This window comes from Rhipicephalus sanguineus, chromosome 11 (assembly GCF_013339695.2).
Source record: "Rhipicephalus sanguineus isolate Rsan-2018 chromosome 11, BIME_Rsan_1.4, whole genome shotgun sequence".
NCBI classification, from domain to species: Eukaryota; Metazoa; Arthropoda; class Arachnida; order Ixodida; family Ixodidae; genus Rhipicephalus; species Rhipicephalus sanguineus.
Genome location: NC_051186.1, coordinates 114,206,800 through 114,232,490, shown reverse-complemented (window position 1 = coordinate 114,232,490; position 25,691 = coordinate 114,206,800). Strand labels below are relative to the sequence as shown.

The 25,691-nt window shown below is 47.0% G+C and overlaps 1 protein-coding gene across 16 annotated transcripts in view; it reads right to left on the bottom strand.

Annotated features, from left to right (window-relative positions):
• The window catches only part of LOC119374702 (cuticle collagen 2C), a 256,546-nt gene extending 237,738 nt beyond the window's left edge, over window positions 1–18,808 (bottom strand). For 15 of the 16 annotated variants that reach the window (XM_037644880.1, XM_049411049.1, XM_049411050.1 and 12 more), the window contains exons 1-2: window positions 18,671–18,808; window positions 1,481–1,528 (exon numbers count right to left, since the gene is read on the bottom strand). In XM_037644880.1, coding sequence (XP_037500808.1) covers window positions 1,481–1,528; window positions 18,671–18,760 — 138 coding nt within the window. In that variant the 5' untranslated portion in view covers window positions 18,761–18,808. The remainder of the gene's footprint in view (window positions 1–1,480; window positions 1,529–18,670) is intronic. The other variant, XM_037644882.1, reaches the window with a different exon arrangement.
• Window positions 18,809–25,691: the final 6,883 nt, after the last annotated feature.

Sequence of the window (25,691 nt, the reverse complement as noted above, 5' to 3'; positions counted from 1 at the left end):
AAGTATATCATCATTTAACCAAGATTCAGTTCCAAGTACCACAGACGGCCTGGACATCTGAAGAAATGAGCAAAATTCATCCACTTTGTAAATGCTCCTGTAGATAATTACCAGGAAGGAAAGGCTCACACTTCTAGATTGACAGGGTCATTGCAGTGCTAGAACTTGCTGTTTCTGTCTTGTAACCTTATTTTTTACCATTGGGCATCAGTGTGTCATATTTCAGTATGACCTTTTCACCTTCCTTTTTATATGTTTTTGCGTAATCCTACAGTATTCTTCTTTTCTGACGCACCTGCTGAGAAATATCTTCAGATATAGCAATAGCCGAGCGTTTCAGTTTACTAGCGCTATGGAGAACGTCCTGCTTTTCCTTAACATGCAGAAACTTGGCTATTAACGGTCTATTTCTGCCAAATTGGAATTTACCGAGTGGGTGCACACGTTCTATAGTTAAAGAATGGATACCCAACTTGGAGCTACATGTGCTTCTCGGATTCTTTACTTGTTTTGTTAGTTTCAGTATCTGTCACACCATAAAAGACGAGGTTATGGCGTCGACTACCGTTCTCTAATTCAACCGCTTTTCTTGTCAGTGACTCTATTTCTTTCTTTTCGTTTCATTGCATTTTAACGCAGTCTAATATTGTACCGTTCAGATGATCAATGTTCGACAGTTTTGTTTCTAACGTAGCGATACGACCACCAAGCTCACCTATTGCTACTCGGTTTTCCGCCTGCGCGACCTCGATAGCACTAAGGTTCTCTTTAACAGCACTTTGATCATCTAGAAGTTGTTGCAATTTAGCGTCTACTGCCGGCCCCGGGTTTAGTTCCACATCCCCGCATAAAAAAATAAATGTGACATAAGAGTAAAATAACAACCTGTCATCACACAATACTAATTCCGCAACGAGTGCATGGTTTAATGCTTCCCACCCCCTGCAAAGTACTCAGCCATATTTCTACATCGTCGTCAGCCACAAGCAGCATCAACAAACTGAACATAACACATCAAAATGTGCTGCGGCTGCCTCGCATATCCGCAGAAAAATGGGTAATGGCGTAGTTCGTGCGGCCATACTTCAAAGAAATTATGGTTTATGGCGTAGTCGATACTCTGCGGAACGCCAAAACTTCAAACACAGTAGGTCTTGCCCCAAGACGAAGCTGCACCCAGAATACGCATCAGGCAGTATCGTTATCGTCGGTGAATTTTTTATTATTTATTTTTATTTGCGTCGTTATCGATATTTTTTTTTGTCACGAACAACGCTGATATGTCGCTCACAACCAATGACGCCGACATCGACGTCGACACCGGAATTTCTGCGAAACGAGCTCTTTAACGCTACCGCGTTTATATTGCAAAATCATTGCCTTTTTTCTTGCTCTCTGTGTTGAGTTTCAACAGTGAACAATGAGACGTTACGCGGTGCTATACCAGGATACTATTGGTTGGACTAGGTCAAAAACTTGCCCGATTTCCACTTCGAACACCACCTCCTCGAGGAAGGGGGGGCCCACGCTGAAGAGAGGATGGCATGATAAATAAAAGTGAATAATACAAACACACACATACTCTCACTGGAACAGTTAACACATTTTGAAAGAAGAGCAGTTATCTTTGTGAGGTAACCAATAAAAAGTCACAGTTTCACCGCAAGGGCGAAGCAATGAACGAGATAGAAACAAATTGTAGTGTTACACGAAGCGAGGCTGGCAGCTGACTGTTTTGTATGCGATCACGCGTAGTTACAAAGCGCTGGTGTAAGAGAATCCGGCCGCTCCAGGGAGAGATGCTCTCCGCATAGTCACTTCGCGTTCAGAGCGCAGCACGTACAATGGTATACGAGCCACCCGCTGTGATGGCTTTCCAGAAAGCGCGCGCGCCAGCGATCGCGACCGCACACTTAGATTCAAAGTTAAAGGTCATTGCTCACGCGACAAGCCCCCCCCCACCGCCCCTCCACCTCGCGTCTTTTCATGGTCGTTAAAGGAGGGCAGGGCGTTTCCTGTTTGCTTCGACGGCAGGCCTTCCGAGCGAGGTGATGTTGTCGCATGCACCCTCCGAGCGACGGAAATGGGCCCGCTCGTTTGATCTCTACTTCAGCCGCGTTTGTCGCCCTCGCGCGCGCTCTTTTACCCGCGGTAGAACATACACTGGGTGGGGGGATTTTATCAGTTTGGGCTCCATACCGGAAGGACATCAGGGCGACGGCGACGGCAAAAACCCGTCGATAGATAGATCGATAGATAGATAGATAGATAGATAGATAGATAGATAGATAGATAGATAGATAGATAGATAGATAGATAGATAGATAGATAGATATAAAGTTCCAACGAAAGCAGTTTGCTTTCAGCCATTTTATTTACATTCCTCCACCTCTTCTACCTCTTCTTCTAGCCTCTTCTTTTCCGCCTTCTCCAACCGATTCCTTTGGATCACTACATCTTCCCAGGCTCCTGTTTTCATCTCTCCGGAGATGGTATGGAAGTATATTTGCGAGTGACGCCTCTTCGATCTTGCCGCGAGGGTCCCTGGTAATAAACTGTCTTCAGTATGCCTTGCTGTCTTGCGATCTTCGTGACGAAGTAGGGACCCGTAAACGGAGACTTCGAGTCAAGACCTTTGCGCACAAGGATCATGCTTCCAGGCTGCACATCGGGTATCTCTGATCGATGACGCTTATCGAAGTTCCTTTCACCGTCTGGCGATATCGTTGTTTCTTTTCTTCCGCCATAGGTTTTTCCTTGAGAATGATCTTGTCAACCAACCCAAGCTCTTGATCAGCAGGCAACCAGCTTGATTTTCCGAAAGCCGCAAAGTTGGGACTGCATCCAGTCCTGCAGTATAGGAGCGATTGTGATGGGATACAGCCGCCTCCAGAGCACACTTCCACCCGCCTTTGAAGTCTGGGTATAAAGACATAAACATCTTCAGGTCTCTAATCATCCTCTCTGCAAGGGAATTAGCTTCAGGGTGGTATGGTGCTGGGAAACGTAATTTAATGCCTCTTTCTTCTGCCCATCGTCGAAGCTTAAGACTTCGAAAAGCTGGTCCATTGTCGGCAACAATAACTTTGACATCCTTGAACACATTCCGCTCCAGGAGTGATATCACTGAATTCGCATCTTCCCGGCCGGCCTTAGCAGCAACATATCGTGTGCACTCGTCCACGGCAACCAAAAACGCTTGAGTTTTTCGTACGCCCTCGCCTTTCTTCTTGACTTCCGCAAAGTCGAGGTGAAGTACTTCAAAAGGTACCTCTGAGTATACCGGCATTACCATTTTATTCCCTCGTGGCCTAAACTTTGCTTTGAAGAGCTGGCATTCGTGGCATGTCTTAATGTAGTTAGCGACATCCGCTTTCATGTTCGGCCAGTGAATCTTGCAGTGAGCTTTCTGTACGTTCTCCAAAATCCATCGTGTCCTCCAGATTCTGGACTGTTATGGTACAGCCTTAGAATAGCTTGCACTTCTGTCGCCGGCACGTCTACCTTTCCGTTCTTAAATGTCAATTTTTCTGTACCTTCCACAGCTTTATAAAGTTGACGTGTTCAGCTTCTATTTCTTGTGGTATATGCAGTCTGGACAAGGCATCAGCATCCTGGTGATTTTGTCCAGGGCGATGAGCTACCTCGAAGGTGTACTGTTGGATCTCGCTTGTCCATCGTGCAATTCTCCCCTTTGGCTGTGCGAGATGAAGCAGATAAGTCAAGGCCTGGTTGTCGGTGAACAATTTAAAACATCTGCCTTCCAAGTATGTCCTGAAATATCTCAAGGCCATGACAACTGCCAGAGCTTCTTTCTCTGTGGTGCAGTAATTAATTTGGGCTTTCGTAAATGTGTACGAAAAATATCCGATTACTTGTAGTTGTCGGGACGCCGGCTCTTTGTCATCTCGTTGGTAAAGAACAGCTCCACTTCCGTAGTGTGAAGCATCGGTGTAGAGCTCGAAGGGTAGCGTGAAATCCGGCAGCGTTAGCACAGGGTCAGAAGAAATGATTGTAACCAGCTCCGAATAGGCTCCTTCACATCCGTCAGACCACATGAACGGGACACCTTTCTGTGTTAAGGTGGTGAGACACTTCGTCTTTTTAGCGTAGTCTTTTATAAAAGCTCTGAAGTGTCCTGCAAGACCTAAAAACACACGAAGGGAATGAACGTCATGGGGCTTCGCAAGAGACCTGATTCGCTGCACACTTTCTTCCTTGGTACTCTTTGTCTTGCCGTCAAAGCGCCTGCCGAGAAATACTACGGTCCGGCAAAAGAACTCACTCTTCTTTGCATTAATTTTTAGTTGTGCATCACTGAGCGCTTGCAGCACTGCCGACAGGTGGATCGCATGGTCGTCTCTGGTCCTTGAATAAACTAAGATGTCGTCGACGTACACATTACAAAACTTCCCAATGAAATCTTTCAGTACAGAATTCATCATTTTCTGGAAAAATGCACCTGAATTCTTCCACCCAAACGGAAGCCGGTTGTACTCGTACACATCAATGGTGTAACGAACGCCGTAAACTTCTTCGTGTCTTCCCTCAAAGGTACCTGCCAATATCCTTTACACAAGTCTATCCTGGAGAACCATTCACACCCGCCGGTCTCATCAATTATCTCATCAATTCTTGGCATTGGGAAAGGAAACAAGTCTGTCTGCCGGTTGATGAGTCGGTAATCTGTGCATAACCGGAACGATCCATCTTCTTTGGGCACGATCGTAATTGGTGACGCAAACGAAGACGTGGATGGTCGAATGATGCCCGCGTCTAGCATGCCTTGAAGCTCCTGTCTTAACCAAGTCTTCTTCTCGTGACTCAATGCATACGGCTTCTTTCTTACGACGTTTTGTCACGTAGTTCGAAAGGAACTTCGATTGCTGTGGTAGCTGTGGGATAAGTGCCAACAGAAATGAGTTCCGCGTACTTCGACGTGACTTCTTCGGAGCACTTTACAATTTTAGGATGTGTTCCTCTAATATTGGAGCAACTTTCGTCATTGTCAGTTGTTATGACATCGTTCCACAGTATGTTTATTTTCAGAAGTTTCATGTCGGGTCGGGACAGAAGAAAATCAAAATTAACACCCGACATTACGAGGCTTTTCACCCGTACTACCCGGCCTCTGAAGCGAACTTCTGCCTCGGTCCATTTCGTGAACTCCCTGCAAGTTCCGTCATAGCTACACACCCTGATTGGTTTTCCTGGACAGATGTCATCTTTAGGTACTATGTCCTCGTTAATCAGCTCACTGAAGCACCTGTGTCGATCAGCGCTGAAACGCTGGAACCATTGACAACCATCGCAGCGAAAAGAATGTTTGGGCTTACAATAAAAACGGTCTCTCGCTCCACTAAATGCCCCTGCACACAATTATGCAACGATTCTCCAAGTAAAGTGTCAGTCTCATAGAATTGATGTGACGGCTGATCTGTCACGCAATTCTCGTACGGGAAGACACCTTTTCTAGAGGATCCTGCTGCATTTGGTTGCGGTGGTGAATCTTTCAAACCGATTGCATCTGTAGAGTTAGAACTAATGTACTGCAAACGATGAAGCAGCTCCTCAGAGGTTACAGGTGCCTTGAGTTCCATTTGCATTCGACTTCCTTTCTTCATTCCCTGTATTATAAGTGGCACGACACATGATTCTGGAAGGTTCGGATCAGCGTTATACAGCAATTGTTGTTTTATGAAGAAATAGTCGACTAGGTTGTCACTGTTTTGTTCATACTTGATGGCTTTGTCCCATAATTCTACTGTATTCTTTCGGAAGGCACTGACACAGCTGTCCTTCCATGACTGCCATGAATCTTCCTTGTGTTGGGCAAAACGCAAGTCAAACCATTGTTTGGCATTTCCAGAAAGGCATGCTCGCATATTTCGTATTTTGTCGCGGTCCGTGTACCAATGATTCTGCTCACATGCACATTCGAATGCGTTCAACCAATAATATACACCGGAACTGCCGTCAAAGCTGTCCGGGTTTACTGTCATGTGACGAGTCCTGTCTGATGCCAGAACCGTCAAGAGTGCTTGCTGGTGCTGTAGTTGCTGCTTTTGCAGCCAAGTGAACTGCGAAAGAGCGTTCGACCAGCTTGACGTATCTGTCATTGCATCAGAATGGCTCGGTGGTTGCTCCTTAATGGTGTTTTCCTTTTCCCAGGCTTCGAACTCCGAAAAAGGTACATTTATCTTCACAGTACCTCTGGCGATGACGTCGCTGATTGGCTCTTTGGCAATGGTGGCGATGGATTCGATTCGGCCAGGTGTTGTCATCTCTTTTGGAGCCGTAACGAAGTTCTCGCCGTCTAGCTCGTAGCCTGCGATCAGTGGCTCGCCGTCCCGCTGTGTGAGGTAGAAGGTCACCCACATCTTCCGGATCCTGTCAAAGGCTGCGCCAAATATAAAGTTCCAACGAAAGCAGTTTGCTTTCAGCCATTTATTTACATTCCTCCACCTCTTCTACCTCTTCTTCTAGCCTCTTCTTTTCCGCCTTCTCCAACCGATTCCTTTGGATCACTACAATAGATAGATAGATAGATAGATAGATAGATAGATAGATAGATAGATAGATAGATAGATAGATAGATAGATAGATAGATAGATAGATAGATTTAAACGCTCTAAGTGCATGAGGTTCGCTAAGAAATTCGTCGCATTTGAAACTCAGGGCCTAGCGAGTAGAAGCAGGCACATTGAGCCCGGACCGTACTCGAAGTGAACTCGACTCCCACATCTCACCCAGCCCAGACAGTGGATGGTCCACCGTGCCATCGCCGCAGGACCGGTACACGTGAAGGACGTGTCTCACGCTAATGCACGGGCCTATTCTGCTGCTCCTGAAGCGAACGGCGTAAATATCAAGTGACCAGGAGTGACCATTCTCAGGTGTTTTTTTTTTTCTTTTAGGGGCGAAGCTCCTTATAGCATCACCTGATCGGTCGTCGCTCCGTCCGGCGTTCCCCCGCTGTCGCGTCTCCCGTATCATTCTATAGATGGCGCTATCCCATAGAGATGTGTGCAATATGGCGGTTGGGTGAGTGCACGCTAGATGGCGTTACAGGTGCCGCTGCTCTCAGGTTGGCTGCTGCGCCCGTTATCTCTCATTCTCCTTGATCGTCGTCGTACGTGGAGGAGTGCGCTTGCCGGATCGTGCTGCTTGGCGGACCATGGACTACGAGGAGCGCCGGGTGCGGAAGGCCGCTGCGTCTCGTGCTCGTCGGCAGGATCCCGAGGTGCGAGCTCGAGAGGCTGCCGCCAAGCGAGCGCAGCGGTAACCAAAGCGGCGTATCGCTTTCATTACTGCTGGGCGAAACCACTGAACATTTCACGGTGTAGCCATGATTGCTTCAGGAGCTTCACCCAAGCTCTTCATCATTCACCCGTGGATATGCTGTAATTTTTTTTTTCACTGTGCGCCACCGTGTTAGCCAATATTAATATTTTCTGGGGTTTTATGTGCCATAACATTTCTTACCATTATGAAGTACGTCGTAGTGGAGGGCCGCGTGAATTTTGATCACCTGTGGGCTTTTTAATGTAAATCTAAGTACACGGGCATCTAGCATTTCGCGTCCATCGCAATGCAACCGAAGTAGGCGGGACTGAGGTCTCGACCTTCAGGTCAGCGGCCAGGCACTGTAACGTTTGCAGCACCGTTGCGACAGCCGCTGAAGTTGTGGTATAGTAGTATAAATCTACATTCTTCTCCCCGTAACAATATAAATCCACTGAAGACATGCGCAGGGCTGCGCTATATTCCGCACGTGCAGGAATAGCGGACAAAAATGCGAATCACATTCAGGACAGCTAAGAAATCGCTTAATAAAAAACATGCCTGATCCCTCCGTCATAGGAATTGGTATAACACGAAAGTGAAACGTGCCTTCAGACAAGCAGTGTTTAATGTGTAGTGATAGATGAGAGCCCTGTGCAATGGTCTGTACGGGTTTGGCAGCTATAGCACTGTTTGACGTGCGCAGATCTCGTGTAGTTCAACAAAACGCTGATATAAGGTAATACGGCCACTACAGTGACCTAAGCAGTTTTTCTGCTGTCACTCGCGAGCGCTAGTGCACGCAATAGCTCGCGACCGCGCCCTTATGAGCAAAGTTCCCAATTGCTGCTCAAATGACGCAACCCCTCCCCACCCCCCACCCCCTTACTCCCCACTGACACCCTTTAGCCTGGCGAACGACGGCCAGGGTGTTTGCTCACTGCTTGAGGGACCATCGACTAACGTCTTGAGTGATGTTATCGCACGCCCTATTCGTGTGACGGCGATGGCCAGATAGTTTCATCTCTGCTTCAGCCGCGTTCGTTTCCGCGATTGCATGCATTTACTTTCGCGTAGAACATACGATGCAAGGGGCGATGTTATCGATTAGGACTTGATAGGGATCATGACAGCGACGACAAAAACCAGCCAAGAATGACAATACAATTGCTATCGCAATAATAAATAGTTTAAATAATGCTGCTGGATATTTAGTTTCAGGTAGTTTGCGGTGGTGCAGTACTTGGATCAGAATCGGTGGTGCGGTGGTGCAGTACTTGCCTGAGTAACCTAGTCTCTCATTTTCCTATTTATCATCTGCATTCCTCGCATTGTTTTGCATCACTTTAATTTATGGTTACGTTCGCACATGCAAAGCGGTATTTGTATTATTTTGGCTACTGGAACTTGCCCTTAGTAATTGATTTGATAGAATCAGTCACTAAAAAGTAGTGTTGCTAAGCTACACTGCCTTCGTTATTGCCCTGCGCTTATTACAGCATTTCGTTCAACAAATGTCGCTGGATTGTGCACAGAACGTTCTCAGAATTCGAAATAACCGCAATAAACATTTATGGAGCAGTACTCTTTCAGAGGAATGTGCGTCGGGTTTCATTAATTGACATCTTTTACTCGCTAGCATGTATGTATATTCGTTTCAAAGAATAAAAATATCTGTGCGGATATACAGGGACAAAAACGGACAATTTCGCGGCATTATGTAATCTGATAGCTGGTTCTGTCGTCGAAAAATTCAGATTGTTTAGCCTGCTAAGTGACGCATATTTTCCTAATCTTTCATAGGCGTTTTTAATGTAATTATTCAATACAATGTAGCCGAAAGAAATTTGTTACAGAGCGAAAATAAAGGATTTGTAGCGAAATCCATCCTTCTTCTCGAAAATTTATGTTTCATTTCTTGAATTCCACAGCCTTTGATATCGATATTACAGTGTAGACAATGTGTCTGGTATCATAATAATTGTTTTTAGTCTGGCTAGATACTTATTACCTTGTTGTTATGAGCCACAACAAACTGTGAGTGCGTTAAGTTGTCTGCCATTTTTCTAGGTAAGACTTGTTGACATTTCTAGGAAAAATGCTGCTTTATTTTTCCTTGTAACTTAAGAGGTTGCCCAACGCACTGCATTCAATTTATTATACAGAGCTCTATGTCGCATTGGTGTGTATTTTCGGCATTTCCATGATATATTTCCTTATATATCACATACATCAACGACCGATTTTCTGTCTCCAATTCACATTGTCAAAACTCATGTGATAGGTTGTGATGGGCTGCAGTATCTAAAAATAAATAAATAAATTGTGAAGAAGAAGACGCGTCGCCGGTCAGCAGTATCGCCAACGCTCGCCTCGCGCTGCTTGTCGCTGGCATCTTTCTGGACAGTGCTCTGCCCCGACTCGCTGTGTTTGTTCAGAGCGTCACCACAGGAACGCACCGCCAATAAACCTCTTCTCAATTGGTGGAGGGTGCTGAGGGTCCCCGTCAACTGAACCTGGAGCTGCGAAGCAGAACACTTCCGCCCGTCATGACAACCAACGTCGACCAACCGGCCCCGTCCGCCCAGTCCGGCAGCGGCACCGGAGTTCCTCGGAGAAGTTGCTCGTCAACTTTCCTTGGTCCCCTTCACACAGGAGCCGCCCTCTCGTCTGCCGCCAACGCTCCGCACTGTTTTTGCCGAAGAGGTCGCTCAAGCCGTTCCCGTCGCTCACCATCAGCAGTCCGTGGCCGCGCCTCTTACATATGGGCCGGCTGTGCAGCCCGTAGCCTCACCTATTACGTATGCCCAGGTGGTGCGTAGGCCTCCCCAGAAGCCTTACCCACCTATGCAGCAATATGCCCACCGATCTGCACCTCTTCCTACATCTTGGGCCGAGCCGCGAGTCAGCACTTCTTGGAGGACTCGTGACAATCGCCCCATTTGCTACGCCTGCGGTACTCCAGGGCACGTTGCTCGATATTGTCGCCGTCGCTTTCAAACATCCAGCGACGCTACCCGGCCGTTCCAATACGGCGCTCATCCCATGCGCCCATCTCCTACCGGACCCTCACCATCGGATGCTTACACTGACCACCCTGACATTTCCGTCGCGCCGCTCACCATCTCCTCGACAGCGATCGCTCTTCCCAATGCGTCGCCGACCCGGACCCTCGAACCAGGAAAACTAAACGCCGCAGTTCAAGAGGCAAGAACTGCGCCATCTTCGAAGTGCCCAAGTCCTCGCACTTCCCCTGCTAACGTAGTCGCCGTATCTGTCGATGGTTTTCCTTCATTTTCCCTTGTAGACACCGGCGCAGCCGTTTCTGTTATAGCCGCCAAGCTCTGCCGTTCACTACGCAAAGTGACCACGCCGCTCTCTGGACTGTCGCTACGCACGGCCAGCGCACAGCACATCACACCTCTCGCATCCTGTACTGCCCGCGTATTCATACAAGGCACTATGTACGTCATGGAGTTTATTGTTCTTTCTGCCTGCTCGCACGACGTCATCCTCGGGTGGGATTTTCTATCACGTCACAATGCCGTCATCGACTGCGCACGCGCTGAAGTTGAATTTTCGCCGCTGTGTGCAGAGCCATTCCACGACGCTCTCGTTCAGCTACCTAAACTCGTCGTGCGCGAGGACACCGACATTCCGCCTGCCTCTCTTGCCGTTGTCCCTGTCTTTTGCGGTGGCCTCAACGATGCTACGGTCTTGTTCACACCTTCCGACACCTTCATGAGTCGCAGAGCCGTCCCACTGCCTTTTGCTGCTCTTGACATCGCTGCCGGCCACAACAATATTTTTGTCTACAATTCCCTCTCCGCACCGGTTACGTTGCTTGTCGGCGAATGTCTCGGTCGCGTGGAAGAGCTTGACCCTTCGTTCTTTCTGAACGTGCCAGACGAATCGTGTCATACTGACTCGAGCGACCTTCTTGCCCTTTCAACACAGGAGGGCTCGTCGAGTGAAATATTCACGAGTTCAATCGCTGATACCCTGACTGCCGAAGAACGCGCCGCGCTTCTTCGACTTCTCCAACACTTCACGACTTCGTTCGATGTTGCTCAGCCGCAGTTGGGCCGCACGTCGGAAGTCCACCACTACATTGACACCGGTTCGCACCAGCCGTTGCGTCAAAGACCGTACCGCGTCTCTGCTGCAGAGCGTCGCGTCATCAACGACCAGGTCGAAGATATGCTACGCCGTGGCGTTATTCAACCATCCCACAGTCCTTGGGCATCTCCTGTCGTGCTAGTTCGCAAGAAGGACGGGTCTATTCGTTTTTGCGTCGACTACCGTCGCTTAAATAAGGTGACGCGGAAAGACGTCTATCGACGACGCCCTTGACAGCCTTCAAGGAGCAGAATTCTTCTCGTCATTAGACTTACGTTCTGGCTACTGGCAGGTTCCGATGGCTGACGCTGATCGCGAGAAAACTGCCTTTATTACACCTGACGGGCTGTACGAATTTAACGTGATGCCCTTTGGCCTTTGTAACGCACCTGCCACGTTTGAACGACTCATGGACAACACATTGCGTGGCCTCAAGTGGTCTATGTGTTTATGCTACCTCGACGATATTGTCGTTTTCTCTCCCGATTTTCCTACCCATCTACATCGGCTCAGAGAGGTTTTGACGTGTTTAACCAGTGCTGGACTGCAACTCAACCTTAAGAAGTGCCGCTTCGCCGCGCGGGAGCTGACCATCTTAGGCCACATAGTATCTAAGCACGGTGTTCTACCCGACCCTACGAAACTTCGTGCCGTCGCCGAGTTCCCGAAGCCTGTTACCATCAAAGAGCTTCGAAGTTTTGTCGGACTATGCTCCTACTTCCGGCGCTTCGTCCGAAATTTCGCGTCCATCATGTCGCCGTTGACCCAGCTCCTACGCGGCGACACAGACCTCTCCTCCTGGTCTCCTGAGTGCGACGTCGCGTTTGCTCCGCTCCGTCGTCTGCTCACTTCTCCTCCCATCCTTCGCCATTTCGACCCAACAGCTGCAACTGAAGTGCATACAGACGCTAGTGGGGTCGGTCTTGGCGCTGTCCTCGCCCAACGTAAGCCCGGCTACTCCGAATACGTCGTCGCCTATGCGAGTCGCACGCTGACAAAAGCAGAGACCAATTACAGCGTCACTGAAAAGGAGTGCTTAGCTCTGGTATGGGCGCTTAACAAGTTCCGCCCGTATTTGTACGGTCGCCCGTTCGACCTGGTAACGGATCACCATGCCCTTTGTTGGCTCGCCCCGTTGAAAGATCCGTCTGGCCGACTAGCCCGTTGGGCACTCCGAATTCAGGAGTACGATATTCGCATCATCTATCGCAGCGGACGCAAGCACTCTGACGCGGACGCCTTGTCTCGTTCGCCTCTACCTCCAGACTCGGCCTGCGCAACGAACTGCACACACTCAGTCACATCTCTCCACATTCACTCCGTAGCTACTGAACAACGCCGTGACCCATGGATCGCTTCTCTTTTCGGCTATCTTTCGGGAGCCTCGACCACTCCTGCATCCCGATCTCTCCGCCGCCAAGCTGCCCATTTCGCCATTCTTGATCGGCTGCTACACCGACGGAACTACGCTCCCGCAGGCCGTAAATGGCTCTTGGTAATTCCCCGCAGCTTAAGATCACAAATATGTGCTGCCTTCCACGACGATCCACAATGTGGCCATGCCGGAGTTTTCAAAACCTATGAACGTATTCGCCATCGCTACTACTGGCGCGGCATGTACAACTTTGTACGAAAATTTGTTCAGTGCTGCCCCGACTGTCAGCGTCGCAAATCACCGCCTTCACGCGCGTCTGCGGCCTTGCAGCCACTTCCGTGCCCTGCCAACCCCTTCGACCGCGTCGGCATAGATCTCTACGGCCCACTTCCAATGACACCGGATGGCAATCGGTGGATCATAGTCGCTGTGGACCATTTGACACGCTACGCCGAAACTGCTGCTCTGCCAAGTGCCACTGCGCGGGACGTAGCGTCTTTCGTCCTACGCCGATTCATCCTTCGACATGGCGCACCTCGGGAACTCCTTAGTGACAGTGGTCGAGCCTTCCTCTCGGAAGTCGTCAAAGCTCTGCTTTCCGAATGCCACGTTGTTCATCGACGGACCACGGCATACCACCCGCAGACTAACGGGCTCACCGAACGATTCAACCGCACCCTCGGTGACATGCTCGCGATGTACGTGACATCTGATCATGGTAACTGGGACCGCGTTCTTCCCTTCATAACGTTCGCATACAACACCGCGACACAGGCTACCACGGGATTCTCACCTTTCTTTCTCCTGTATGGCCGCGAACCTTCGCACACCATCGACACTCTCCTACCATATCGTCCGGACGCTTCCGAATGCCCACCTGTGTCCGAAGCTGCCCGACAAGCGGAAGAGTGCCGCCAACTCGCGCGCACCTTTACATCCCAAGAACAACAGCGCCAGAAGGAAAACAACGCCGACTCACTTCCAAGTCCCAGCTATTCCCCTGGATCTCTTGTATGGCTGGCTGTTCCGTACCAAGCTCCTGGGCTTTCCTCAAAGCTCGTCCCAAAGTACGAAGGGCCTTACCGTGTTTTGGAGCAAACATCCCCTGTGAACTTTATCATTGAGCCAGTTTCCCCATCTGACGACATGCGCCGGCGTGGACGTGACCTCGTCCACGTGGCACGTCTCAAGCCATACCACAGCCCTCTGCCTCCAGACTCCTAGGTCGCCAGGATGGCTCTTTTCCGGCGGGGGCGAATTGTGAAGAAGAAGGCGCGTCGCCGGTCAGCAGTATCGCCAACGCTCGCCTCGCGCTGCTTGTCGCTGGCATCTTTCTGGACAGTGCTCTGCCCCGACTCGCTGTGTTTGTTCAGAGCGTCACCACAGGAACGCACCGCCAATAAACCTCTTCTCAAAATAAATAAATAAATGAATGAATAAATAAATAAATAAATAAATAAATAAATAAATAAATAAATAAATAAAGATAATTTGCTGTTATACCAGAAAAATGTGGAGCCTCTTTCGAAAAGAAATAAGTTTCTAGCAGTGCTGTAGAGCATCGAATTGCTCCTATCCGCGTAACTTGTAAATACGTTGTTTTCGCATCGGAATAGATTCTTACTGACTTGTTAAACTTAAGGCCACATGAAAGCTTCTAATTTTTGTTGAAGATTGAAAGGTTGGAGATGAAGCCAGGGGCTCGGCTTTGCCGAGGCAATCCCGGTGGCGTAAAGTAATACGCTCAGCCGACGGGTTTGACACGTACATCGTAGAGGCGCCATAATTGAACTGAAAGACGGCGAATGGCAGTGGTAGTGATCGGCTGTGAACTGAAAGTTCAGACGGCGCGAAAAGCACCGTGCCGTCATTTAGAGAGTCACAACAGATGCTGAAAAGAGCAGTAGACTAGGTAGGAATAACTGTGTCAGCAGAAACTACGATTTGGAAGCAAGTACTTGCCATTTATATAACTGCCAAAAACGGAAACAACTCTATTTGATGATGAACATATGATCGCATGATGTGCGGAGAGAAATCCCCATCTTAATATGATGTCTTGACAACATGATCGGAAAAGTATGAATTCGATGACACAGGGCATTCTGAATGAAGTTCAGCTCTGTTAATAAACACTGCTGGACGACAGAGCATACCTTCGACTTGAACAATGCGATGACGCTGGCTTGGGAAAAAAGATGGGGGAAACGAACCTCCTGGACTCTTGCTTCATGCGTCGCGACAAATGGGCTTGCAACAACAACCGCGTCCCCCTACCGGACGTTTACAAGGACATATGTGACTAGCAGTGGACTGCGCTACCTCTGCTCATTCGGTGCCAGGGCATACTGAGGATATACACCAGCTGCATAGGTTGCGAAACGTCTGTGTTATTTTGTTAATATCTGTTGAGTTAGCTCGGAGTAACTCTTTTAACACCTAGCGAAAATGTTGAAGGGCACTAACATATCAATCAGTAAACATTATAGTTCGTCGACACGGCATAAACAACGGTTTTGTGGCAGTCCGGGAAAGAAAATAGGGCAAGCGGCAAGGGTTTGAGCCTTATCCGTGACAAACTAAAAGTAGATGGCGCACTTTACTGGTGGGATGAAGACAGAAACAGTCGAGTAGTTCTGTCACCGAAAACCTTTACATTGGATAGCGCAGAGGCAAGGAGCAAATCTGTGGAACTCCGCCAGAGCACAGAGTCAAAATATTTAAGAAACAATGCATGAACATGGCCGAAATGTCTTATATACTTAATCGTAATTCCCGATGCATCGTGAACAAAACAAACAAAATTGATAGCCTCCTCCTTAGCTGCGATCCCCATATCACGATAATAACGGAAACTTGGCTGCATGATGGCGTACCAGATGAAGTGATAGTTGACAAATCGCGCCACATTTTCAACGTTACTGTACGTCACGGGGAGGTGGCATCGCAGCTGCCCAAGAGAAAACACCTTAGCTGCATTACTACCCCAGATTGGAAACCATGCAAGTCTTTTTTTCTAATACTAATTCGTTTGGAACATACACTTAGGCTGTGTGATCCCTACAAGCATCGTTTTTTGCCCCCTGAATTCTTGGTGTCCTTATGAAATTACATGACGGCGAACGTTGGCGGAACACTAATTATGCCTGGATACCTTATTCTGCCCCCAATTGATTGGGCTTGCAGCACCATACCTCGCTTGCTCGACAACACAAGAAACGTGGGAAATGCTGACAAGAGGCTCAGTGCAAGTTGTTCATGAAACCACCCGTGAATCTGAAGTGGGCGGTGCAATACTGGAGATTATATTGGTCAGCACAACCATGGCTGATTATGTCGTTCATCCAGATGATGGTATAGTAAAAGCGCTTTTTTTTCGGTTTGAACGGGACCGGAAAAAAGTCCGAATTACCGAATGCCGCATTATCGAATGCAACAAGAAAACAATAAACCAACCGATGCATTTCCATTTTCTCGGTGAGTACTTAAATGCTGTACTTATTTTGCATAAGAGCAGTGTAGAAGCCGCAATATTTATCGTTTGCGACGATGTGACCGCGGCTCAAGACCCTCGTGTCTTGAGCACAAGCGTGCTCTGAACAATCCAGCAACACCACCACGGGCACGTGAAATTTTTTTCGCCAGAAAAATGGCCGGCAACTGTTCGTTCGTTCATAACAATGCAGAAAGCCAATTTTACGGCAGCATGCGGACAGCCGCTGAAACTCATCTTCAACAGCTTCCAAGATGTATCCGTTTTGTGACATTGGACGCACAATGCTCGAAGTGAAAACGAAGGTACTGGCCGGCAGCCATTTCGGTTGTCCGCGAACGCCGTTTTACAACAGTATATTTTCCCACCTGCATGGTCATTCATGAGCGCTGTATATTGTAAAAAAATTATAAATGAACTATATTTGTTAGGAGTTTCAAGTTCCCACGATGCACTTGTATTTTCCTCCAAATTTACCGGGAAGTTCCCCCTCTGCGGTGGACCCGTAATACTGCTTTTGGGATTTCGGCGCATTTCTCGCTGAGCATTAAGTACCTCTTATTTCTTAAAGTAAAACTTTATCTACTCTTCATCTCAAGGTATCAACAGGAATTTTTCTCGCTTGTGCTGAATGAAACTTCTAACATATACAAGTATTAAGCCTACGCGAATCAAGACCTGCCATGTGCGCCTAAAATGGATGCTATTGCATGTTCCCTATATGTTTGCATCACGAAAATTGTGGTAGCTTATTGGCTACAGCATAATCCGGCTAAATTCCAAGAGGTAGCTTACATTCTAAGTGCTACGGTTGCTTAATTTCGATGCGGAAAGAAATGAAAGTGAGACATACTATAATGTCAGTATACGTAAATAAATTGTGGGTCGTAGAAATTGATCCAAAGTACTTTGTCAAGGTGTACCTGATAAGCATATTGTGTCTATCTCGCGTAAAATGCGTACTTGCATCACACTGTGGCTTCATTATGAACAACTATACATTCAATTATTTTAAACACGAAGCTGTTGGAACTGGCTTTTATTTGTGCGGCCTATCAGAAAACTACCATCATCAACGTGTATGTGCCGCAAAAATTCGCAAATGCCTCTACTCAACTATAACTGAAGAAAGCAACAATTACACCCAGAAACGGCTATCATCAAGGGTATGTGCCTCATCTGGGGAACAGTTGGCTAAGCGAGCACGTCACCGCGCTTGCTCAGTCGCAACCATAGGGCGACTGACGATGCGTCCTACTCGCGCAGAAGACGCTGCGCTTTGCGAAGCAAGGCTCCCTGCTATGCTGTAGAGGCAGCAGCATCGTCCACCCGACCCCGTGTACGCAGCCAGAGTTGCCGAGAACAAGAGGCGCCGATGACGCGAAGACTCCAAATGCGCCAGCCGAGATTGCGAATCGATTGCGCAACGCATGCGGGATTTACGCCAGGATCCAGCATATCGGGAAGCCGAATATGAGCGACAACGAACCCGCACATCGACAGGTGGTGTCGACGCTCACTCCCAACGCTCGGTTTTGGAGTTTGGACATCCGGGTTGTGAATTACCTAGCGAAGGCCTAGTAACAACCTAGAATCAGCCAGATTAGATTTATTAACTGTCCAATTTCACTGTTTCAAGCCTTGCGCGATTTAGTGCAACTTTCGCCATATTTTTAGGTGCGAACCACTTTAGGGCGCCGGGCTGTCGTATGCTCTCATCATATGCTGTCGTAGCTTGGCGTAACGCAGGCAAAACCACGGATAGCATAGCAATCTGCTGCATATTGAGCGAGCGCTCGCGCCCAGAAGAAGTCTTCGTCCTCTTGCTCTTCGAGCGCCTTAATGTGGATAAGTGAGGAGCACCTTAGCGACCCATAAAGAGCACGTATAAAAATAGAAAAACAGAAAAACAAAGCGAGAAATAGAAAAGAAGAAAAATAGCGAGAAAAAATGGGCCGAAAAATAGAACGAGCAAGAGAAAAAGTAGATCAATAGAGGGGAAGAAATGAATAGACATAAAGAGAGAAAAAAAGACAGACATAACTGAAAAAGTTTAAAAAGAAAGAAAGAGAGCAGGAAAGAAAGAGAAAATAGAAGAGAAACAAAGGCTGCAGCCCAGCTCCGCACTTCCTGCAGGCTTGGCACCCTTGGTGCGAAGCTTTTTTAACTTTCTTGTCATCATTTACGTCTGAAAGCATGAGCATGCCGGCTTCTCATTGCAACTCGTCTCCACAGAAAACTAGTGTCATTGGGAACGCGAAAAATACAAACAAGATCTCTGTTGCAGGAATACCATCCTTTGAGTAGCTCGAAAATATTCGATAACTGACAACACTTATCATTTATTTTTTCAATTATAATATTTTAAAATTTCTCAGTAACAATAGATGCATACTTACTTTACTGTTAGGGCACGTTCCCTTTTCCGCTAACATTGCCAACAATAATACGATGAAGTAAAATCCAAAACTGACAAATTGTGTGTTCATATCTATGTTGCAGGGTTCTGCTAGGAGGGACGTATAAAAATGTTGTGATGGGACTTCCTCCGTATAAATTAGTAAGTCCTACCAGTGAATTTATTTGACGCATGAGCATTAGCTTTCACGATTGCTCATGTGGATCGCTGATGACGTAAATAATGATCATAGATGTTTTCTGACTAGTTCTTCGAATGTTCTTTTGTTGTCAGCGAGTAACTGGCTGACAATATCCGTGAAGGTGTCTTCAGTCTCATGAATCTTGCGCACATTTCTCAATCAACCAAGTTTTAACAGAATTGATTGTCTTGGAAACGGAAATTCGTTAAAGATAACGTAATGCAGCATAGAATGCAATTCGTTAAAATTATTGCCCAAGCGCCTTTCTTACCCACGGATCTGCAGACACCTTCATAAAGCACAACCACTCGCATGTCTTAACTGCTATTCCAGACTAGATGGCGATCCGAACATATTAAAATAAAATATATAAATTCTGCATTGACTTGACACCTTTTGGTTACTATGACCTTCGGCTCCTCAACGTTTCAAGCTTTACGATAAGATACCTTTTATTTCAAGCCAGGCAGGCAAGAGTAACGCATATATTGGTCCAAAAGTGAAGGTGGGAGGGACTCGCTGCAAACACGATATCCTATATTGGCTGCATGAGCATAATTACGTGTCTGAGGGAGGTGGGCTGAAGTTTCGAAACGAAGACATATCCTTGACTGTGAATCGCGAGAGCTACCTCGAGCAGTACAAGTGCCTGAGAACACATCATAGCACAGTGCAATCAACGATGAGTAGCGTGATGTTTTTCCCGGCAGCTCAATTTTGGAGCCTGACCTCACAGCAGATCAGCCGAAAAAGACAGACGCGCCCTCCTGCTGCACTTGAAGGCAACAGCATTACGCGACCGCCTTACTCCCCAGCCCATGTGTACAGTAGCAAGCTGAACGCAGTCTAGTTAACCTTCCTATGTTCCTTGTATTCCTTCTCTCTCCCTTTCTCTATCTGTCTCTCTCCGGCAGATCAATCCTTCTGTCACCGAGTATTCAGACACAATGATTGTAAGAAGTGTACTCGAAAGTGATCTGAATATTCTTAGTGGAGAACGCTAAAATCATTAGTTAGTTGCAATAACTTGTCAGAGACACGAAGAGCTTCAAACATGACGGCTTTCTAGGCACAGAGTTGTTGCACTGGACGAAGCGCTTTCCATCCCAACATGATTTTAAAGATAGTTGACGATTATGAATACTTATACATTTATTTAGCATGATTTAAGATTCAACATGCGCATTGAAAAAATAAAAATGTGACAATAAGGTCATTGCGATTCCCGGGCCGTAATTTCAATGAGTTGGCAAATCAATTTTTCAAAAACAGCAACTGCATTTCACTTATATTTGCTGCGTACGTGATTAGGGTTGTATATATTGAGATGCCCACACAGCTGATCTTTCGGGACAACTTGAAAACGTGCTCAATAAGGCAGGAAGCTCCTTTCTCAACAATTACACTATAGAATTAAGCAAGGAAGCACGTAAAAATAAGTTATGATCGCTCCCATAAAAACGCTAGAAAGCTCACCCTTTAGCTAGTCCTTTCAAGGGCGCATGACCTATTATAGTCGCTCCTGCCACAGTGGGAAAATCCTGGTCCCAGCACTGCTTTTATGGTGCATATGATGCACAGCACAAATGGCCCTCAAATATACAGTAGAGGACTGCACGGGCCCTGATTTTCGGCCGGGGACCGGGCCCGGAACTCGTTCAAGTTTACCCGCCCGAGCCCGCCCGGTGATTCAATGCGCGACCCGGGCCCGGCCCGAACCCGAGAAAAAATTTCGCTTTCCTGGCCCGGCCAGGCACTATGGCAGATGAGGCCCGCCAGAGGCCCGAGCCAATAATATAGGTGGTATTTCCAGAACATATAATCTACAGCAAAGTGTAAAGTAGCAAATATCTACACTTTGATGGCGAGTGTTTCATTAACAATTCTACTTTAACCTACGGTAATTTCGTGTAAAATGGGGCTCACGGTGGAAACAGTTGAGTGGACGTTGTGTGCACAATGAATGCTTGTTCGGTAATGGTATACTAAACTGTTTTTTGCGAATGCAATGGAGATCATCAAGAGCGTTTTGTAGCAGATGTTGCAGCAAGGAAAATGATTTGCAGCATGAGTTCAGTTTCGATAGGAAGTGCAATAAAAACAAAGGAGACAGAGAACAGAGCGCTCTCTTCAATCTGTTTTTATTGCGCTCTTTACTGAAACCCAATACATGTTCTAACGACAAAGCCAATCATGCACCCGGCTGCTGGATGTGTACACCCTTACAAAAAAAAATGTATTGAGAAGTTCTTGAAAAGCCATTGGTTAATGTTGACATATAATATTGAAGAGTAATTGTCTGTCCATTCAATAATCATTAATTTCAATGTTGACACTATGGAAAATTATTGGCCACTGAAATTTTACAGTTTTGTGACAGAGAAGTTGTCGAATGTAGTGGACTTGTTATTCAAAGCACATTGTGCATCGAGAATTCCTCTTGACTGTTCTGTTGAATAATCATAGAGCAACCATTGAAGTGGCATTGAAATTTGATGATATTTTGAAACTACACATATAATATGTTTTAATGGTCGTTCATTTTTTGTAGACGTACAAGTGAAAGACGCTACCTCGGTACGAACAATGCCTACTGAGGCACGTGCCTGAGTATGCATGGTCTAAAACGTCCTCTGGGAGAATGCCTACTAAGACAGGTGGTTACGATATGTATTGCAATTCCCCATTGCATATTTGGCGTTCATATTCACATTTCCTAACTTGAATAAAAGCTGCTGGGTGCACTTTTGTGGATTTGTATGAGCACACAGCTGTCCGTACATGTGCACTGCTGATGTACGCTTGCATAAATAATTATAGGAGGCCTGCACAGCTCGAGTGTTATTCCTCTTTGCGGAGAGCACTAAATTGACAAGGCACACACGAGAAGAGGACGGGACAAGCGCTCTTCTCTTGTGTGCCTCGTCAATTTTGTGCTCTGCGCAAAGATGGATAAGTTCCAACTCGCCGGCCTATCAGTCCTACAACATCGAGTGTTGTTGCGGCAGACTGTGCCAACTCAATCTGGATGGGATACAGTACGCTATATTCACACAAAAAGCAAACAATAACTTCAGCTGAATTACAGTAGGTGAGGCACAACTACACGGAGACAGACTGCAATAGCGAAAACTTTTTTATCGCCTGCTATAATGCTTCCGTTATGAAAGCGCGCGTAAACCTGAAAACAAGGTAATCTGGGTGAGAAATAAAATACCAGGACACGGGCACATAAGTCAACTGAATCACACATATACAGACACTGGGAGAATACAACTCTTTTATAAGTTCTGGGACCTTCAGCTTTCTTTGAAGAGCCCAAGGAAAAGAAGAAAATGTAAATGTGCGGACATCTATCTTTATTTATGCAAAAAACTGCAAATAAACATAACCATCAGTCATAAAAGCCATAATTTGTTTGGTGCAGCACTTGTTTCAAAATATAAATGTTGAGTACCACCTGCAAAAAAATGAGAAATGGAAACTGTTGCATAAGTTCGTACATAGAAGAGGATGGTGTGAACAAGCGAAAGCTCCATAACATCGCACGGCTCCAAAGGGGCGAGCATGCTACAATTAACCAGGCTGAAGCGACACGCGGGAGAACGACAACTTTGAAGGCGCGCGTCGAAACAGTCAAGGCAAAGTAACATCATAACACTAGAAAGACGCCCAAATTTTGTCGCTAAAACACGACTTTAAACACTGACACCCCCACACATTCGAAACTATTCCAACATAGCGAAAAGTAGCTTTGCAGAGTCAGAATAGTAGTACAGCCGCTTGAGCGTAAGCGTTAGTACACACGTTAAACCAAGCTGGACACACAGGACATTGTTGTCATAAAAGTGCTGTTGAAGAGGGGGAAAACGTTTGCCTTTACTTTACGTGTAACAAGCGTCGAAAGCTGGGCGAGTTGGTAAGTCCGGGTTTGCATTCGCCAGCGCACTGCTGGGAGTGCTGTTTCGAGCCTGTTTTTGAAGATGCGAATGTCATATCTAGAGACAGTAGAATCATAGGGCGAAGAATAATAGAGGCTTTCCATATTAGAAGAAAGGGAGAAGGGTGCGTCAGTGAACCCTCTATAAGCCTGTCGGATAAGGAGTACGCATATCTCAGTTCTACATGCTACTGTTGACTTACGTGGCCTTGCACCTGCACCTTTTAGAATTTTTTATGTGTGTGGAGATATCGAGATAAGGTTCTTTAATGAAATGCCCAGAGAGGTTAGCCTGGCTTGCTACTCCAGGTGTCGGGTGATTATGGCATAAACAATGATCAAATATACACCATATACCCACAAATAGTACATACAGTCAAAAACACACATATATACACATAAGAAGAGTCCTTCACAGGCTTTGGTTAAGCTGACTGTTCCTCAATGTGTGTGGGTTTTTGGTGTGGCGCTGCGGTACGCTGATAAACTTTGACTGTGACACGTTTTCTTTTGCAGGACACTATATAGGTCGACTACGTTTACAATAAAATCAGTTGTGAGTCTGCGCCCTTCTGTCTCTTTCGTTCCTTCTCTGTGTCCCGCCTGCCTCGCAGTTTGCCAGAAGATGAAACCTTTACTATACGTTTTTCGTGTGTGTGTGTGTGTGTGTGTGTGTGTGTGCGCGTGTCTGCATGCGTGCGCCCGTGTGTGTGAGTGCGGATATCGCTATCGCGTTGAAGCGTAACGGTTTATAAATATTTGTTACTCGCATGCCTCCGCAGCAGTACATTAGCACTTAGCTGCTCACTCGAAGATTGTGGGTTCAATCCCGGCCGCGGCGGTAGCTTTATTAATGGAGGCGAAAGTGCTAGAGGCCCATTTACTTCAATTTAGGTGCACGTTAAAAAGCCCCAGGTGTCTCAAATTTCCTGATAAGAGCCCTCCACAACGGACTGCCTTATAATTATATTGAGGTTCTGGCGCACAAAACACCAGTAATTGATTAATTAAGCTTTCTTTGTATATTGAGCAGCAGTAGAGTTTCTGCGTACTACTGAGTGTAATAGGGTTACACTTACCTGCGTTGCTTCTGTTAATAAAGCAAGAAGTCAGCAATGCATTGTTGCCGCATGAAGAGTTATGTTGTGGGTCATTCGGTTAGAGCTAATTAGACCGGACAGACTTAAAGAATGACGTTCAGGTGGTTGAACTGGAGTGCAGAAGACTTCTACATGCCCTTTCATCAAACACTCAGTGGAACGCCTTCTGATGCTGTATCATGGATTCGTTCCTGCAGCGTCATGTTCGGTGGTAGTCGCTTTGATGTGTTCTAATAAACGGTCATTATTTTTATATTTCACCTTTCTGTAGTATGAATATGTGAGTACTGACTGTCCTAGAATAGTAGATCGGCAGTATGTAAGAAAAGTTAATGGAAACATTTTATCTCAGAAATCCCCAAGTGCCACGCGTGACACCTATGAGTCAATTCACTGCGTGAATTGACCCATAGGTGTAAAATTCAAAGAGCACACATGGGTGTTGTAAAACGAACGTACTCCCATTGTACACCCAACAATAAAAAAAGGGTGTGCGAAGGGTGTGCGAAGAAGACATTGCGCCCTTTCGAATAATATTGACAGAAAGATGGGATGTGCGATAGGTGTTTTATCTCAAAAACACATATACAGGTGTGAAACGGTTTGCAAAGTATACTGTATCAGCGTACTTGATCGGGCAGACAAAATACGCGTGCTCTTGTCAGAAGTCTAATTGATTTGGGAGCGTATGTATGTTGACATTTGACACTATGTGCTCATAGGCGTGATTCTGAGGTGGCCACTGTTTTTGCTCGAATGCACTAAACGAAGCTGATTTTGCAAAATAATACTTCGTGATTTAAAGTATAACCGTCTGTGTATACCGTGAGCATTGTTGATGCCCTTCATGTTCTCATATGTACATACTCATCATCACCAACTGTGTTTGGGTTGTGGGGCTCATTCGGCACAATAAAGAAGAGTCTTCAGAGTCCTAAACGTTGCCTCACAAGTGGTAGAGAGTGCCGGCCGGTCCCTGAATCCTCTATCGCTAACATATCCTCTCCCGCTTCACAGCGAACACATCCCTGGAGCTCCGTTCGGGACGCCGCTTACACCCCCTGCGTTCGGTCATGTCGCAAGACGACCAGCCCAGCTCGGCAGTAACCCCAATGCTTGCCCCTGCGGCAACCCCTTCTTGGATGGTCACCAGCCCTCAGAAGGACCCACCGATGTTCGCTGGGCTTCGCGGCGAGGACGTTGAAGACTCGGTGGAGGAGTATGATCGCGTGAGTGCCATCAACCACTGGGATGAGCCTGCGAAACTCACCCACGTTGTGTTTTACCTCACAGGCGTCGCAAAGAGATGGTTCTTCAACTATGCTACAGATTTCCCGAATTGGACCTTTTTTACTATTCAACTACGCCAGATTATTGCCAACCCGTCTGTGCGCTCAGATATCGCGAAGAGGCTTGGTGGGCATGTTCAACACACGGGCAAGTCATGCACTTCTTACATCGAAGACGTGCTCGCCCTTTGCCGCCGCGTCGACTGCTCCATGGCGGAGAATGACCGTGTGCGCCACCTGCTGAAAGGTATTGGGACCGTCGCTTTCAATGCGCTCGTTGTGCAGAACCCCACGACCGTAGCGGATATTTCGCTACATGTCAGCGCCTCGACTAACTTCAGACGACACGCCTGCAACCTGACAAGTCTGACCAGAGGACAACCAACGACATCGAGCTGCGCGCATTGATCCGCTCAACTATCCGAGGGGAACTCCATGCACAAGCTCCGCCGTGCCATGTTGAGGTTCGTACGACGCTACCTGGTGCAAAC